This window comes from Rhinopithecus bieti, unplaced genomic scaffold, assembly GCF_001698545.2.
Source record: "Rhinopithecus bieti isolate Rb0 unplaced genomic scaffold, ASM169854v2 scaffold_9619, whole genome shotgun sequence".
Classification (NCBI taxonomy): Eukaryota; Metazoa; Chordata; class Mammalia; order Primates; family Cercopithecidae; genus Rhinopithecus; species Rhinopithecus bieti.
Window position 1 is genome coordinate 91,465 of NW_016806074.1, and position 19,884 is coordinate 111,348.

At 34.4% G+C, this 19,884-nt stretch overlaps 1 protein-coding gene across 1 annotated transcript in view; it reads right to left on the minus strand.

Moving 5' to 3' along the window:
- Window positions 1-441: 441 nt before the first annotated feature.
- PTPRQ (protein tyrosine phosphatase receptor type Q) overlaps window positions 442-19,884 on the minus strand; it is a 207,191-nt gene continuing 187,748 nt past the window's right edge. The window contains exons 34-39 of the mRNA XM_017874615.1: window positions 11,754-11,888; window positions 11,430-11,555; window positions 10,119-10,267; window positions 7,311-7,446; window positions 1,902-2,025; window positions 442-1,640 (exon numbers count right to left, since the gene is read on the minus strand). Of these exons, the coding sequence (XP_017730104.1) occupies window positions 1,603-1,640; window positions 1,902-2,025; window positions 7,311-7,446; window positions 10,119-10,267; window positions 11,430-11,555; window positions 11,754-11,888 (708 nt within the window). The 3' untranslated portion in view covers window positions 442-1,602. The remainder of the gene's footprint in view (window positions 1,641-1,901; window positions 2,026-7,310; window positions 7,447-10,118; window positions 10,268-11,429; window positions 11,556-11,753; window positions 11,889-19,884) is intronic.

Below are 19,884 nucleotides of genomic sequence, written 5' to 3' on the forward strand. Positions count from 1 at the left end.
ATTGTTTTTTGCTAACTTTCTATAAACTTATTGGCTGGAACAGTAGTGGATTGTATTTATTTGTACTTCCTTGTTCTGAAAAAAAAGGAAGTAAATTTTACATTTTTCTAGAGACTGCGAGACTAAGGGCTTTAATTTCTTGGGTAGTGAATCCCACATTAAAATTACTTATGGATGTCTTAAGAAATAATTTTATCTTAATTATTTATATTACATAAATTATGTCATATGATACTTGTATGTATATCTTTATTTTAGATATTGTATATGAGATTTAGTATAATTATTACGTCTTAATAGGATATACAAAATCAAACTTTTATTTACATAGGAACTTCTGAAATTATGCTGCAAGATAATTCATCAAAATTCAATTTTATTGGCCATAACATTTCTTATATGAATATTCCAGTGGAAATAAGCATAAGATATCATTCTTATCATAGAAGAGAATAATTAATACTATTTATTTGTATTACTCTTCATTGAAATCTGTTACAAAATAACTTCATATAATTCAAAACTTACCACATTGTCACTATTTAGTAAGATGGAGGCTGAAATATTTTCTTTAAAGAAACCTCGAATTTGCTACACATGGTTAATTTCTTTGTTTTCAGTTCCACCAAGTATACCGCTCAAAATCAACCTTGGGAAATGAAATGACAGCCATTTAACATAATCCATTTGGAAGTCTCTGTTGGCACCACAGCAGCACGTCATTGGTTTACAAGCTTGAAGCACACATAGTGTTTTTATTACTCTTTTGATACATTTTTGCTGAAGAAACACTTCAGAATTGTTAATATTAGGTTGACTATATCTAATGGGCAAATACACTGATACATTTAACTATATATTTGAATATACAATACAGGGGTAAAACTTGTATATGAAAGTTTACAAATGTGTGTTGGCTAGAATAGTACTCGATAACTTCATGTGTTGTACTTTTAATTTTTCTTTTTAGGTTCTCAAACTGAAGATCACAATGCAAATTAAATAGCCCTAACTGTCCCTGAAGAGCTACTGTGTGTTGTATAAAGGCTAAGTAATCCCTGCAGTGTCAGGGGGTTACTGTTCAGCTGTTCGGGATCATGAGATGATATCTCAGCACTCATAAAACAGAGGATTCAAAACAGGGGTGTACATGGAAGTACAGATCATTATGACAGTCCTGGAAATTATCCACAAGAAACGTCAACACCGTGTAAGCCAAAACAACACTACTGAATCAACATTTACAACTTTTGTTCAAAATTAAATCCAATACATAGGGAAATTTCACAATGAAACATTAATGCTAATATAATAATAATTTTCTATTTGGCTTATTCCAAAATATGCAGGACTTCAGAAACATATGGGATGTCTTTTCTTAAGCATTTAAAATACATATTTATTCTGTACAAAACAAATAATTATTCTGTATTAGCTATTTTCTAGAACTAGTCTTAAAATGTTCAGTCCATTTAGAAAGGCACAGTGAGGGAAGCATAGATATTTCTTTAAGTTTGCACATTTCAATTCAGAAGAATGAGGGGGTAACTTTGGCCCCTGTGATTAAAAATCTCTTCCAATTGTATCCTTTGGTCTGAATATTTACATAGTGGTTTCTTCCCATTCAAGCTCAACATCACCTATAACAGAAAGTGACATGTTACAAGAGAGTATTGAAGTTAACAGTTCAAAATTTAAACGTTTCATGATAAAAATATAATGTAGATGGAAAGGGTATTATTAGCCCAATTTGCATTAGAGAAAAGTTAAAGAAAAAAAAAACTGATCTGTGCACTAATCTAGCTTCTTAAACATTTTTAACATACGGTTATTCTGAAATTTATGTTCCTACTGTAGGTGGTAAACTAGTAAGTTGGGTACATATTGTTGTTTCTGTTTACCTTCCATAGCATCCAAAGAGTCCATCTTCTGAAGTGCTGAATAGTTAACAAAACAGATGGGCTGATTACTTCCCTTATTCGATAAGAGATCCAGAATGCACTGGTGTAAAAAGATATACTGTGCCTAAACACCAAAGACAGAGTGGTTAAACAAATAGATTGATGAAGAGTTTTATAAAGAGAGTTATATTGTTAAAGCTAAAAGCAGTACTGAATTCATCAAATAAATAGCTAAGTTATAGACACAGAACTTATCATGGTATATATATGATTTTCTACCATTTCAAATATGAGGCTTTCTAAATTCCTGTGGTCTCTTGAAGCTTCAAGTTTTTTTCTGACACTTGTCACTAAACACCAAGTGTTAATATATTCTTTGTTACTGTGATTATAAGAAGTAGAAAATTGTATTGCTTAAATTTGTTTATGAGTTTCCTTCTTCCTATTAGATCTAATTGAGTAAATTATCTTACAGTTTTCTTGTTAGAATGACTTTTGGAATATAAATGCTAAATTTACTTTTGAAATCTGTGAGTGAGTATATCAATATACCATCAGCGCATTTAAAATATGTTTAACAAATCTGTTAGTCACCTGGATATGTGGCCTACTTAAGGTCAAGTATTTGGTCCTGCTTTGTAAATACAAGGCAATGGGTCATTGAAATACCCAAACATCCAGGTAGTGGACAAGGACTCCTAACATTGCATTGGAATGTTTGGGCTAAATTCAGTACCATTTGGATCCTTTAAATGTTTTCAATATAATTCAATAACCTACTAGCATCTCTGAGCTTAGACTTTACCAAAAGTAGTTAAAGCTAAAAAAAAAATCACCCTCATTTGTACCTAACAAACATATCTGAGTTTAAAGGCGTATCACCAAATGTTTAAGACATATAATCAAATTGACAATGATTTAAATAGAACATTCTCAAAAGTGATCGGCCTCACAGGTTATATTAATATCTATTGCTACTATACTTCAAACCCTTTTGGAACTCCTCTATTGAAATTGTCTTCATAAATTGTTAATCGTTATTAGGAATATCTATTTCTTTATGGATTACAAAATGTTTCCATGAACATCTCATTACTGGAACGTCAGTTTTATGGGAGCAGAACTCTGTCATATTCACCGCTATATTCCGATTACCTATAATAGTGTCTGGCACATAGTAGTTGCATAATAAGTGTTTGTTGACTTAGTCTCATTTAATTTTCACAGCTAGGCAATCTTTACCATTTAAGGACAGATGTAATTTAAAGAAAATTCAAATGTCATTAGGTGTCAAGTTTTGTAAATGAGGTGGATGATCAAGTTTATAGAATTCAATTTTGATAAGAAATGAAGTGTTGTTATAAAGCAATAACATTTCTGTTGAAATTGCTAGTAAGTTACTTCTCAAGGTAATTCCAAGAGTGTGTTTTCAAACATACATGAAACAATGAATTACATTATTGGCAGAAATATGTTGACACAGTATAATCTTTCTGGAAATCATTTAAATTTATGAGTTCTAGTATTAAAAAACACATTTGAATTTGAAGTCACATTTGATATGTGAAACTTCTGACTGTCCTGATTTCATCTTCTCCACTGGAAAGAATGATAGGTGTAAACTTTGCCAGCAGAGCAGGCTGAGCTCTGTGAGACAGTCCTACAGGTTCCAAGGTCCCTCTGCCATTATGTGTTACTGCCAAGAAAGCAGCATACTATTGTGAAAAAAGTTTAATCCACGTTTCTGCCCTAGAGAGCCTATTACCTTAAGAATTAAACTCTTCTGATGCAAAATTTCCTCTCCTGGGGGTGGGAGTGTGTGTCATGAATCCTGTATTGTAAGACTTAAAGAATTTAACATATGTAAAATGCCCCACAAAAAACTGGACACCCAAAATGTTAACTTTTTTTTCTTCCCCTATACGAGTTTACACCAGTAAATTTCCATTTACTTGAGGCACTAAAAGTATCTTAGGATATTAGTTCACTACAGAGAGTTCTCTCAGAAAGGCTTTTCAAATTTCCTGGGGCCACAATGTATTGTTGTTGGTTTTGTTGTTGTTTGCAACAGAGTCTCGCTCTGTTGCCCAGGTTGGAGTGCAATGACACAATCTTGGCTCACTGCAACCTCTGCCTCCCGGTTTCAAGCGATTTTCCGGTTCTCCTGTCTCAGCCTCCAGAGTAGCTGGGATTACAGGCACGCACCACCACGCCTGGCTGATTTTGTATTTTTAGTGGAGACAGGGTTTCACCATGTTGGTCAGGCTGGTCTCCAACTCCTGACCTCTGGTGATCCACCCACCTCGGCCTCCCAAAGTGCTGGGATTACAGGCATAAACTACCGCGCCCAGTACCCAGTGCATTGTTTTTTGAGTGAAAGAAATCAAAGCTTTCTCCTGGGTAAGGGCCATGCCCCTCAGTGCCTTTTAGTGGCAGTATATTGCTGAAGTTGCTGCTGTAGTATGTGCTAAGACAGGAACATTCCTCATAGAAACTGCAATCACTCTGCAGTGTAGAAGAAAATAAACTGCTCTTGTGCAAGGCAATGCTGGTTTGTAAGCATTGGAGGTGAGGTGTGGTCATTTTTCTGTTTGTCGTCACAGGGAAAAAACAGTGAAGAGTCTAACTTCTGGGAACTAAGACAGATCAAAGAGGGCTTCCGAGTACCTGATTTTCAGCGAGGAGAGAATCAGAAAAATCTTACTGGACATTTACTGCCTGCTGGGCACCATGTTGGTGATTTACAAACTTTCTCTTATTTAATACTGATAATAAGTTTGTGAAAAGTGTAACAGGACTATTTTACAAAAGAGAAATAGTTCAGAGAGGCTAATTAAACAAAGTCACAGAGCCAACAATTAGCAGAGCTGTATTATGAATTTAATTCTCTGACTTCAAAAACCTTCCCTTTCGAATCCCCGCCCCACTCTCAAATCCTCATCCCAAGCTGTGACAATTTGTTATGGCTGGTTAAACAGAATAATGTATGAAGTTTATAACATTTTGAGTACTAACTTGGCTAAAATTATTAATAGACATTCTTGAACACACTCTTTACAGAATTCACTTCTACAAAGTTATAGAGCATAGAAGTTTTTTCAACTTTTACTGTTTGAAGATTGACTCTAGACTCTAGAAGGAAACCATCAGTTCCATCCTCTATCCTACCCAAGAGAGCGAACCCTTAATTTCATTGAGAGCACCGATCCCAGCGTGTATGTGTATACCTGGGGACATGGGAGGAAAATGTTAGCTTTCTAATTATCTTTATTTTTAACTAAAAAAGAGAAGGAAATTGAATTTTAATAACGATTAATAGTTGGATTGATATTAGAGCCTTCATAAGACCCCTTAAGATGAGCTACCTAATTTGTTAGCCCAACTTGGATTAGAGAGAATGCAACATGTAAAGTTCCATTATAAAATATAAAGTTCCTGTCTCAAAATGTAATTTTAAGATTTTCAAAATAGTGACAGCAAACATTAAACCAATTTCAGGGCCCTTTTGAGTGTGAGGACCTGTGAAACTACCCATGTTGCATACCCATGAAGCTGGCCCTGGTCATGTATAATATTCCATTTCTGAAGTATCCCGCGGGAAGAGTGACATTTAACTCTTTTGGTAACTCAGCATATGAGGGAATGTATATGTATTATTTTACCTAGTTTACCTAACTAATTATCACAGAATTGAAGTAGCTAAGGAAGATTCCTACAAAGAGACTGTGGATTAAAGATAATATTTATCATGCAAGCCCAAATGGACGTCAAAAAATTGGCAAGGCTGACACATTCATCATACTCCTGGAATACTCCTGTAGCCATACTAGGAGGTAAAAATAACAACAAGGTAATCAGACCTGACAAAAAGCCAGACCAGTTTTTTTAAAAGCATAAAAACTTAAAATATATACTTAAAACAACTATCAAAAGAGAAATACTTTGTCCTAAGTGTATATTTTATTTATTGAAAATATCTAATGATAATAAGAAGCCTTAGCAATTAGCAAGGTTTTGAAAATATTGCTTATTCAATATTTATCTCATGCTTTTCAATTTCTCATTTTATTTATGTTTATAATTTACATAATTAAACAATCTACATTTAAAGGTAAATACATCTGTATTAGAGTGGAAGCTCAAACATCTTTCCTAAAAGGGACATTTGTCCAAAAAGTTTGGATATCTCTAGTCTAGAACAGCATCTTCCAAGGAGGATTAATCTTCTATGACATGGTATTACAGGTTTGGATCAAAAAGGGTTGAAGAGTTCTACAATCAAAGTTTAGGAAAAGTTGTCCATACAGCTCCGTCTTTGTAATTGTCAGTGAAATTAGCATTAAGGCCCTAAACATTTATGTGTTTAAAAATCAGTTTAATTTCTTTCTCATACTTATTTTCACAGAGAACTCTTTTTCTGAAATCTTTAACTACTTTGATACCACTTCTGTTTTCTAGAATGTAACCTGGAAAATACTGTTACCGCAGGACTGCGTATTTACTGCAAGAAAATCTCTATTTGTGTAGCATACAAATTCCAATCCAAAGCTACAGATAGGAATATTGTGTATATTGTAGTTATACAGACTAGGGTTTGAATTTTGGCTCTGGCACTTTTCGGTAATATTATCTTGGAATATCACTTAACTTCTTGGAATATGTGCTTCCCTGTTTGTAAAGCAGAGCCAGTAATATTTAGTCTGTTGGTTGGTTTTACTGGCCTTGCCTTACAAATAAAGAAATTAATTTAATAAAGATTAAATAAGATAATACATATGAGTGGTCTAGTATAGCACCTGGAACCCAGCAGACACTCAATAGAGGCTTTTTAGCTTCATTACCATAGTACTGTGTGATTTTTTAAAATAAAATTGGATATATTTTGTAAATATTTTGCCTACAAACCAAAACAACAAACAAAAAACTCCCAGTTAATAGTTGATAGCCTGCTACAATAATCATTATTAGTACTGGTATGCAATAGGGATAAATATGGAGAAGTCAAATCTATAGAACTTCATTACAGTCAATATTTTAAACTGTTTTCCCAGTTATAACTTTTCAAAAGATAATGATATTGAAAAGATACTGATTTGAGTTCATTTCCAGAGATCCCAGAATTGCTAAACGATAAAGATAAATCAATTTTATAAGTTATTTCCTACATGCCTATCAGTATAACAAGTTAAGATGAGCCATCAGTAACAATGCTGCAGGGTGACTATGGCACGTGGGCATTAGTTCTCCTATAAAGTCCATCAGCTGCCCTCCCGAAGACCTCCCCTAAAGACTTATAATGTGGGAAAAGAGGGTGTCCACCATGCAAATACAGCTTCAAGCCCATGTCCATCCAGATTGCTGCCACAAATTCTAGAACTTTAGAATGCAGTGCAGGTTTAGAGATCTTACCAGATTCTGCACCATGCACATTCTTTCACTTCTCAGTTCAGCTACTAGTCCATATATATCCACAAAATCATGGTCATTTATATGTTGTGTTAAATGGTCCAGAGCAATAAAAACTCCAGTTCTTCCAACTCCAGCACTACAGGAAGAGTAAATTACATGAAAATTATTCAGCAAAGCGTTGTTCATTTTGATGGGGATAAAGATAATGAGCTATGATAGCAATAAATTCTAACAGTTTCTTCTCTTATTTGGAGGCAGGTTTTCTTTGGAATTTCTTTGGATTTTTAATGGTTACCAAGATTATTTAAACAAGGCAAAATGATTATCATTAATATGCTATCAAATATTTGAGTTTCTCTTTCTTTAATCAGTGGAGCTTAATCTCTTATTTCTTAATATTTTAGGGGGTGTTGTTGAAGTATAGAGATTTTTTTAAATCACTGAAAATTCTTAATACCAGAGACTCTGTATTAACCAAATATTCAGTTATCAGCAGAAATGCTAAACGTTGCAAATGTCAAATATTTAGCTCATATAGCATTTTCTTTGCTTCATTTTGAAAAATAGTCTTGCAATTGTCCTTTTCACTTTCTTTCTCAAGAATTTATTTTGCCTCCTATAGATAGTAAAATTGAAAAACTATTTCCATTTAAAAACTTATATGAATACTCAAAGACAGGCACATGCTCCACAGAAACTGTTAACTGATAAACCTCACAAGATCAATTCAGAAATTCCTATTATCAGAAATTCCTATTATCAGAAAGACAAGATTCCTAAGAAATTAAATAGTTAATAGAGGAAGTTAATCTAAAAACTTTTTTTGAAAGGTCATCTAGTCTTATAAATATTACTTTGAACCACATGAAACTGCCATTTTTGTAGTTCTGTAGTAAGAAACGTTCAAATATTGGCAATTTCTTATGATTTGACCTAAGAAATTGTGAACCTACAACATAAAACTGATTATAGTAACATGTGTACATACATGCCACACAGCAATTGAATTGTCAAATATATTTTGAGTGTCAAACACTGTTCTGGGCACCTGGGTCATAGCAGTGGACAATGTAAAATCCCTGCACTTACAGAGTTTATAGTCTAGAGGAAAACGACACATAAATAAACAGACAAAGAATGTGCCTGGTGGTAAGAAGTCCCATACTGAAAAAAAGATGAATCAGGTTAAAGAGATAGAGGGTGATAGGGTAGGATAGGGTCAGCAGAGAAACCTTCTCTGCTAATGTAATATTTGAAAAGAAACTCGCATAAGGTTAGGGAGCACACCATGTGGGTATCTGGGAGAAGATCATGGTAGCCAGAAGCAGCAAAATGAGAACAGACCTGAGGTGGGAGCATTTTCGAATGTTCAAAAATCAGGGGAGACCAGGGAGGTGATACAGTGATGAGTGAGGGGTAGCCAGGGATGAAAGTATTTGCTGGTGGGTTAGATGTGGAATGTGAGAGGAAGCAGAATCAAGAATGACTCCAGAGCTTCTGGCTCAAACAGAAGGGACTTGCTTTTTACCAAGATAGGGACAACTGAGCAGGGGTGAATTTGGAGATTGAGTCAAGAGTTCTGTTTTGTACACATCAAATTTCTAGAACTTTTTAGTCATTCAGGCTGTCAAGTTGAATTGGAAGCTAAATGTAGAAGTCTGAAGTCAAGGTGAGAAGTTGGAGTTAGAGATAAATATTTAGTAGATGGTTTTCAAATGATATTTAAAGATGGTCAACAATATGAATATACCTTCTTCTTATCTCTTATATATTTAAATCACAAAGGAGGAGACTCTACTCTTTTGAGGCTAAAAGGAGAAAGTACTTTTCTTTTAGTGCCCATGGCAGTGTATTTGCATGATACAGAGAAACTGAAGGCAGTTACTGTCCATCAAAGGTTTTACTCATCAATGATGCCAGCATAAAATCAATCACTGACCATAGAAGCAAATCGTTATACTGTTTTTAGTATATACTATTATATTAAGCTTTTTACCTATATGAAGGGATTTGAAATTGAGAAGGTAAAATGAGGCTTTTGCTTTTGTTCTCATGTTTTATAAATACAAGCATTGTTCATATATTTTATAATGAGCAAGCATTTATGTATTAGTCTTATAATTTTAAAATCCAGGAATGTATAGAAAATTTATAATCATTTAAACTACATATTGAGGTTTTAAAATAAAAGTTTAAAAACTGAATGAATTTCTTTTTTTACGTACAGTATTTAACCACATTAATTATAGTACACTCCTGTTAAAAAATATTAAAAGTTATTTTACTTAAAAAAATTTTATTGTGGTGAAAGATGAATAACAGAGAATCTACCAATTTGCCCATTTTACATGTACAATTCAGTGGCATTAAGTATATTCTCAATGTTATGCAAATATCAACACTATATATTTCCAGAACTTTTCATCATCCCAAATAGAAGATATTAGATAATTTTTCATCTCCCTCCTCACTAGTAACCACAACTTTACTTTCTGTCCCTATTTATTTACCTATTCTGAGTATCTCATTTAAGTAGAATCATGCTACATTTTCCTCTAATCTCCAAACTTTATGTGCGAAAGAGACTCAAGCCAAGACTGATTTAGCTCTATCATGTCAGAAAACATAAATCATACCAATGAGTCCAGAAATTCTAAATGTGATACCTCTGAAGATGGCAAGCTGGAAGAAATTTACATGACCATTTCATAAAAAATAACCAATGGAATTATAATAATAAAAAGACCAATGGGTTCAAAGGCCATTTCTGGTGTTTAATAGATGTTTCTAAAAATATCGCTTTCTTACCTGCAGTGAACAATCATAGGTGTGGTGTCATGTGCTCTGCTTGCTCGAACCAGCTTCACAAAGTGAATTAGAGCGGCACTATTCTCAGGAACCCCATGCTCTGGCCAGGCAGTAAAGTTACACTGTTGAACAGTCATGCAATCCCCATGCTAGACAAAGGGACGGATTAATGAATGACAAAACTATTTAAGTTCCACAATGAAGGCTGAAGGCAATTGTTCCAGTTTTTGAAGGTGATCTTTTAAAAATGACTATTTACCAAACGAAACAAAATGTTTTCATTATTTCCTATAAGAGAGATTTTTACTGTTACAATAGAGAATTGCCTTTCAGTATGAATGAAAACAATAAGAAAGCTTGGAAATAAATGTTAATATAGAACATTAATATTCAAACATAGCATGCTATTTTGTCGCACTCAGGACAACAGGTATTGAAACAATTTTGACCCAAAACTTAAATGAACATTTTTCACAAATTATTCCATACACAGGTATTAAGTGTCTGTTACGTGAAAAGTATAAAGATCCTTATATCATCTTCTGTGTGTATAGGGATTTATATAAACTGATAAAGTGAGATCCCATACTACCTTTTCTATATTGGCTGCAGATTAAATAGAAAATCAAATTATTGGCAGGGCGCAGTGGCTCATGCCTGTAATCCCAGCACTTTGGGAGGCCCAGGCGGATGGATCATGAGGTCAGGAGATGGAGACCATCTTGGCTAACAAGGTCGTCTCTACTAAAAATACAAAAAATTAGCCAGGCATGGTAGCAGGCGCCTGTAGTCCCAGCTACTTGGGAGGCTGAGGCAGGAGAATGGCGTGAACCCAGGAGGCAGAGCTTGCAGTGAGCCGAGATTGCACCATTGCACTCCAGCCGGGAGACAGAGTGAGACTCCATGTCAAAAAAAAAAAAAAAAAAAAAAAAGAAAGGAAATCAAATTATTAGGATTCAGGAGATGAGTGACTTGGGAAATTGCTGTCTCAAGTCAAATATTACAGTTTCTTCATTAAATAAAATAAAGCTGGTAATCTCGGCATTTTCTCTCCTTTTTCTGCTCTTGTCAACCTAAGAATGTGATGCTAATTGGTTAATACAGACTTTAACTAGAGTGATCTGGAACAAATACTGTGACATTGATACTAAATTTGGATATCGATTCAAAATTCTGTTCAGAAGACAGTACAAAAGCATTGTTGAATACACAGGTGTCCTTGAAAGGGATAGTTCTAGAAATCAATTTTATTTTAGACATTTAGATCCTTCATATTTTATACCAGGTTCCCTTGTCCCCCCCTTTTTTTACCCTTTCAATTTTCAGATCCCTGATAGTCCAATCTATTTGAACATCCTCCATTAGCTTTGTAATCACTATATCTCCAAAGACGGTAACTGGCTTGTTGTCCTCTGGCCAATACTGATGGCATCTGATCTGCATTCAGAGAAAATCATCAGTCATAACAGTCATTGTTATATTGATATATATGTATATCACAGTTATTACGACTAAGCTAAATTTACTTTATAGATGTCCAGGTTATTGATGACTCACAGTATTAGGTGAAATAGTCACACATATGTTAACACAATTGTAAAACAACATTTGTGAAAGCATTTTCAAATAACTTACCCTTCCTTTTTCAAAACACTGTGTTAGCATTACTAATGTTTTTGCTCTGGTTTCCCACACCATTCTCCAAAAATCTCCAACTGTTCCTGGTAGTGGACCTTGAGTAGCAATAAATTCGTTTGGACATAAATAGCCCTAGAAGGATATAATGAGAAACATTGCATCACTGTATTCATAGATACAGTGCTTTAGTTTTCAAAGCATGAAACAAATGCTGGTTGTAAAATTACCTAATATTTTAGAATATCATAAATACTAGATAATCTTAAATACTCAAAGTTTCTAGCATCTAAATTTATCCTCACAATCTGATAGACTACACAACAAATGGTTCTCAAAATTTATATCTAACTTTTGAATAAAACATTAGGGACTACATAATAATAATAGTTACAATAATAACATAACTTAATAAAGGTCTTAAGTCTGAGTCTTCATAGCAGGCAGTTTGCTAAGCATCTTATATTCAATATTCTTATAAAAACATTGGAAATTAGTACTAATATTATGCACATTTTATAGATGAAGATATTGAGGCTTAGAAAGGTGAAGTAACTTGCCAAGATCTCAACACTGCGAAGGCAGGTTAAGCCCAGAACCAGCTCTCTAAACCCACTCCATGATGTTATTGCCATATATTTATTGGTTGTGCAGATATATGTATACTCTTCCTCTAAGAAATTACTTATCTACTTAAACTGTGGCATTAGCCATTAGTCTAGTGGCATTTACTGTCTGGAATTCTGACCCAAGAAATACATGGTAATATGAAGGTTCATTTCACTAATATAGTAAACTCATAGGACATGAGATCTGTCTTAAATCTATTATGACATCCTTGCGGATATTTATCAAGTTGCTCTGAAACTTGGTCTATTTACCTGGAACATAAAAGCATGACACTTGAGTTTATATAATTGTGAACAGTATCTGTGGATTTCTTTTCAAGAAAGGTAGTGTATAAGTGAAAAAGTAGTAATGGAATGACATCTATTTCAAACAGGAAGATGCTTCGAGGAATGAGGAATAAAAGGTAAAATTCACTTTTTTACATTGAAATTGTCTCAGTAGTCAGAGAATAGTAACACACAAAAAATAACATATATTTAAGTTTTCCAGGGACTCTAGAATGTAATCCAGCAAGTTTATCTTACTTTAAAGAATAATGAGGAGGCACTTTAGGTGATTTTCCCAAATTGCAGTGCAAGCCAGGCACATTTGCTTGTGGAAAATCTTGAGTCTCTTAAATACACAGTATACTACAGCATTTCTGTCTTTCCAGTCTCAGCCGAAAGACCTAAATATGTAGTTCATATGTAAGGGATCTTTTCTTATTAAAATAATATATGTTGAATGTAGAATATTTTGAAAATTTAGAAAAATATGTAATAGAAAGTAGAATTCACCTGTAATACCGCTATCCAGAGTGAAGGACCATTAACATTTTGGTTGATTTCTTTACAGATTTTTTAAATATGCACATTCTCCACTCAATCAATATTTGTGAGTGACTATTACGTTCCAGGCACTATTTTAGGAGCTGAGGTTTCATCACTGACCAAAGACACTGAAATTCCTACCCTCATTTATTTTATCACGAGGAGAAATAGACACTGTCTATTAATGTATATTAAATATGCAAATTACATAGAATTTATAAAAGTGGTAAGGGCTATGAGAGAAAGTTTTCAGAAAATAGGCTTTTCAGAAAATAGTTGTTCAGAAATAGATTATTCAGAAAAAATAAATACCTCATGAGAATATGCGATATTTATTTTTCTGTTCCTGGCTTATTTCACTTACCGTAATGTTCTCCAAGCTCATCTCCAAACTTCACATATCACTGGTGATATGTGAAGAAAGTTTTGAAGAAGGAAGGAAGTGAGGCCTGAAGGATTTGGGGGAAAACAATTGTGGGTAGAAGGAAAATCAAGTCCAACCACCTTAAAGGAGAGGGGTGTCAGGAATGTTCTAAGAACAGCAGGTGCCTGGTGTAGAGTAAATGAAGGGGAAGAGTAACAGATAATGACCAGAAAAAGCAGGGAGGATAAGTGGTGCTTTAGGTCCTAAAAGGTAATTATAAGACTTTGGTTTTTACTCTGAATGATACAGAACGTCACTGAAAGGTTTTGAACATAGTGTATAGTTTAACAGTTTCACGTGGGCTTCCATAGACCAACCTATGGGAGTTTAAAAGGTGAAAGGAGGGAGAATAGTTAGAGGGTTCTTGTAACAATTCAGCCAAGAAATATTGGTAGCATGGGTGATATCAATGGAGATGGTGAGAAGTGATCAGATATGGATACATTCTGAAGGCAAAACCAACCGAATTTGCTAATAGATTTGATATGAGGTATGAGAGAAACACAGAAATTAATAATGACTCCAAAGGAAGATGGGGAAGACTCCAGGACGAGCAGTTTTTAATCATATTTTCCTATTATTCTGACATACAATAATTGTACATTTTTGTGGAATACAGTGTGACAATTTTGATACATGTATACAATGTGTAAATAGTCAAGTCAGGGTAACAAGCATATCCATCTCCTTAAACATTTATCATTTCTTTGTGTTGGGAACATCCAAAATCTGCTCTTGTAGCTATTTGAAAATATACAATATATTGTGGTTTATTATAGTCACACTACAGAGCTATAGACACTAGAATTTATTTCTCCTATCTAGCAGTAATTTTGTATTCATTAACCAATCTCTTACTCTCGCCTCTTCCCCTTCCCAGCTTTTAACCACTATTCTACTCTCTACTTTCATGAGATCAATTTTTTCAGCCTCTGCATAAGTGGAACATGTATTTATTTTTCTGTTCCTGGCTTATTTGAATTATCATAATGTTCTCCAAGTTCATCCATGTTGCCACAAATGACAGGATTTCATTCTTTTACGTAGCTAAATAGTATTTCATTGTGTATATATAGCATATTTTCTTTATTCATTTATCTGTTGATGAATACTTAGGTTGATACTTTATCTTGGCTATTGTGAATAGTGCTGCAGCAGTTATTGCATAAGCATAGATATCTCTTTGACATACTGATTTTCTTTCCTTTGGATATATACCCAGTAGTGGGATTGCTGGGTCATAATGATGGTTGTATTTTAGTTTTCGGAGGAAAACTAAATAGTGTATAATAGTATATAGTAATTCCACTTTCTCTGCATTCTTGCTGGCATTTGTTGTTTTTTGACTTTTTGATAATAACCATTCTAAATGGGGAGAGATGGAATTTCATTGCGGTTTTGATTTGTATTTCCTTGATGATTAGTGACGTTGAGCATTCTTTCCTGTGCCTGTTGGCCATTTGTATGTCTTCTTTTGAGAGATGTTCATTCAGTTCATTTGCCATTTTTAAATTGGTTTTTTTTTCTGCTATTGAGTTGAGTTCCTGGTATATTTTGGATATGAATCCCTTGTTGATGAATAGTTTGTAAATATTTTCTCCCATTTTGCAGATTGTCTCTTCATTCTGTTGATTGTTTCCTTTGCTGCGCATATGATTTTTAGTTTGATATAATCCCATTTTCTATTTTTGCTTTCACTGCCTGTGCTTTTGAGGTTTTAGTATGAACAGATTTACAGGGAAAATAAAAAACTCACATTGGACATAGTACGTTTGAAATCACTATTAGATATTCAGGTAGGAATGCCACGAAGGCAATTAGATATATGACTTTAGAATTCAGGAAAAGTCCAAACTAGAGACATAAATTTGAAAGTAGTCAGCTCATATCTCTTACTTAAAGTTGTGAAAATTGGATGACATCACTGTGATGGTTAATACTGAGTATCAACTTGATTGGATTGAAGAACACAAAGTACTGTGTCTGGGTGTGTCTGTGAGTGTATTGCCAAAGGAGATTAACATTTGAGTCAGTGGACTGGGAAATGCTGGATGCTTCCTGCCCTAGAACATCAGACTCCATGTACTTCAGCTTTTGGACTCTGGGACTTGCACCAGTAATTTGCCATGGCCCTTTGGCCACAGACTGAAGGCTGCACTATCAGCTTCCCTACTTTTGAGATTTTGGAACTTGGAATGGCTTCCTTGCTGCTCAGCTTGCAGATGGCCTATTTTGGGACTTCACCTTGTGATTGTTGAGTCAACACTCCTTAATAAATGACCCTTCATATATACATCTGTCCTATTAGTTCTGTCCCTCTAGAGAACCTGACTCTTACAATCACCAAGAAAATGAGTTTGGAAGAGATAGTGAATTCAAGTATTGGGCTCTAAATTATTTTGTTTGCAGGTCTAGAAGATGAGATAGAACCGATGAGACTAAGATGAAAGAGTCAGAGCTGCTGAAAGGTCAAATGAATTGGGGACTAAGACTTGAAGCTAGTTTTCTGAGTAGTTAATTGGTGACCTTGAAAATAGCTGGTTTGGTGTTGTGCTTGCTTAGTATCCAAGTCTTATTTGAGGGTGCTGAAGAGATAAGAGAAGGGAATCGAAGATAGTAAGTGTTGACAATTCTTCAAGGGGTTATAATGTAAATAAAACACAGAACAATAGAGAAGTAGAGAGAGACCTGTAATATCAAGATATTTTTATGATGTAAGAAATTACAATAGATTTGTTTAGCTGCTAAAAGAGAAAAATTCATGATGCAGAAAAGAGAATTCCTCAACCCATGTTCTTGAGAGGCAAAGGGAGAGGTCATGTAGTGTCCAAGTGAAAGGGTTGGCTGTTATCAGAGGCTAGGACAGTTCATACGCAGCCACAGGAGAAAGACTGAGTATATGGACACAGATGCAGACAGGTAGGGGACCTTGTGGATGTTCTCTTTTAATTGCTTTTGTTTTATCAGTGAAATATAAACAAGGCCATCAGATGTAGGTGAAAATGAGGAACATAGTGTTAGGGCCAGAGGAGAAAGAAGAAGGAGAAAGAATCTCCCAGAAGAAAGGGAGACTGAATAGATTAGGAGGCTGTATTTTTGAGGTTAGTGGCCATGAGTTTAAAGTGAGCTATTTTGGCATGATCATGAATTTTTCTGCAATATACATCCAGTAACACAGAGAAGAATCCATGGAGGGTTTTATTTAACAAAGTTTGGGGATTTAGCAAAAGAGTGAGACTATAAGAGATAAATTTGAGAGTTGAGGATATATACAATACAGGAAAGGAAACAAATAGGCATGCAAATCAAGATGAGCAAGAAAAAAAATGAAGTCTTGATTGGGTTAGGAAAAATGGAAAATTTGATAGAATCAAAGGGCTGTAGGTCAGAGCAGGGTTGAAGAATTGTCAGAGTCCAGTGATCTGAAAGAAGGATTTGGACAGATAGTGAGATAACTGCAATCAAGATTGTGGAGAGGCTACAATTCTTGGTGGTGAAAAGGTCTAGGTTGTGAACATGGCAGAAAGTGATGAGGTCACGTGGAAGGCAAGTCACTGCAAGAGAAGAGGTCCAGAAAGTGATGGGCAGGGCTATGTGTCAATATTTTATATGAATTTTGACATCATCAATAATTATGACAGAAGTAGTGATGAGAGAAGAGCAGTGATACTGGAGTGAAATCTTTAAGAAATGAGAGAAAGTGACTTAGGGGATGGTAATTAACTTCCAAAAAGAGCAATAGTGTGTCCCATGCTTGACGGCATGGATTCAAGCTGGCAATTTTAGGGCAGAGGGATAGAGAATGATATGGAGGTGGCACTGAGGACTGAGGCAACTTGACCCTTCTCTGTGCTGAGTACGTATGGGAGGGAATGCAGACCCACTAGTGAGCAGGGCCAGAGAGCCAGTACCTGTAAGGGAGGAGTAGGTTCCACACAGAGTAATATAAATAATATATCACATATTATATACTAAATATTATACTGTATATTATATATATACCTATATATAAATAATTGGGATTATTCCTATACAGTCTTGTTATCACTTATTTACAAAATTAACATTATATGATCTCAGTTTTCCAGGATTTGAAATATTATTTTATATTTCTTTTTAATACATATGTCTATGTATTATCTGTTATTAAAGTATATCTTTATATGGTCACATTTCCCCCTTGATTTTCATGTAAAGAAGCTAAGACACATTTAAGTTTTCTTCCTGTAAAGGCCAATTTATTTCAGAAAACGGTAAAGCACCAGATAAAATGTTTGCCCAAAGGTGTTTTGGAGATATTTCCATTGTATCTTATGAAAATGAAGAAAGTATGTCAATTCTGTTTACTGTTTTTGCTTCTACCTTTGAATATGCATGTGCAAACTTTTGACTTTTCTGAGAGGAAACTTCTTGCCTGGACTTTTGCCCTTCAATTGGAATATAGAGTTTGCTGGTTTGTAAAGCACTGTGATACATGGAACAAAGTGTAAATTTCATTCCACATGTCAACTTTCATTACGACATTTACCCATGGATGGTACTTTTCATTGCAGTCCTTAAATTAGTGAAGAGATTTTCCTCTGGATTAGCAGCCAGGAAAATGTAGAATCTACTACCATGAAACATCAACAACAATAAAAATAACATGCATTTTTAAGTGCTTCCAATATGTGATTCAGTGAATAATTGAAATACGATTTAGTAGCAATGAATAAAGTAGGGTTGAGTATTATTCCTGCTTTATCAGTGTAGAAACTTCACTCAGAAAATTTCAGGTCATACAGCTACAAAAATGCAGAGAAGGAATTTGAACTCAGGTCCATTTGAACTCTGAAGCATATGTATTTACCCACCTAAATATAATCCTCCTTTTTATAAACTCAACAATTATTAAGTGCCTACTACATCTCAGGTATTGGAGAACTACATGCTAAAAAAGTAATTTAAATGCTGCTTCCAAATCAATATTTTTATGCTTTATTCTAATCTCATACAGCAGTTATTCAATTATATCCAGTGAATTTGTATATGCAGATATAATTAGTTTTAGAATAGCATATGAGATGGAGAAGGTCAAACCAATCCTTTTTTTCTTCCTTTGAGATTTAACTATTGTGAATGTTGGATGGTGCAAACCTAAATGATAATCTGCATACTTTCTCAATAATTCTAGCATTAAGTTTAGTGAGGATAAGGTATTTCATTAAATTTGTATAGAAGAAGGCAGTAAGTATGAATAATGAAAACAACGTATAGGCCTAGAGACTAGAACACTCGTTTTGACTTTAGTCCTTTCTAATAGTGTACCCTGTAGAGCAGACTACTTAAATTAGCTAATCTTCAGTTTCCTAATTATAAATTAGAGATAATCATTATTTTCTTGCACACCCCAGAGAGTCATTTTGAAGACTATTTGTAAAATAAGGAATGTGAAATGGCTTTGAAAATTTTGAAGTGTAAATGTAGATTGTTTAGGTTAAAGTTTATCCATATTATACAGGAGATAATGACATCTTAGTGCTTATCAATGTCCTTGAACAGGTTTTTTTATTTACCCATATAAGCTCTGGGGAAAAAAAAAAAGTAAAATGTGCAGTTTATATTTACTCCAGCAAACACCCTCAATTGCTTTATTATGCTAAAGAAAATGTGTTGGGCATTGATGGTGATATATTTGTATATGCCTATATGTATATGTGTGTATGTATACATATATGTGTGTACATACACACATATATGTATATGTTTATATACAAATGTATACATATGGGCATATACAAATATATCACCATATTCTATATTGTTTGATAATTATTCTAAAATTACAATATATTGGGTCCTATTGCTAAAGGAGTGAATAGTGGGAGAATTTATATACATGCATATACATATCTAGACACATACATATAAAATGCACATGTTTATATATGTTATAAACGTACAAATATATACATATAAAATATAACTGTATATACACATATGCAAATATATTTATGTATACACATTTCACTTTTTCAGGGACACAATATCCTTTAGTATTAAAATGCTCTATCGGCCGGGCGCGGTGGCTCAAGCCTGTAATCCCAGCACTTTGGGAGGCCGAGACGGGCGGATCACGAGGTCAGGAGATCGAGACCATCCTGGCTAACACGGTGAAACCCCATCTCTACTAAAAAAAGCTACAAAAAACTAGCCGGGCGAGGTGGCGGCACCTGTAGTCCCAGCTACTAGGGAGGCTGAGGCAGGAGAATGGCGTGAACCCGGGAGG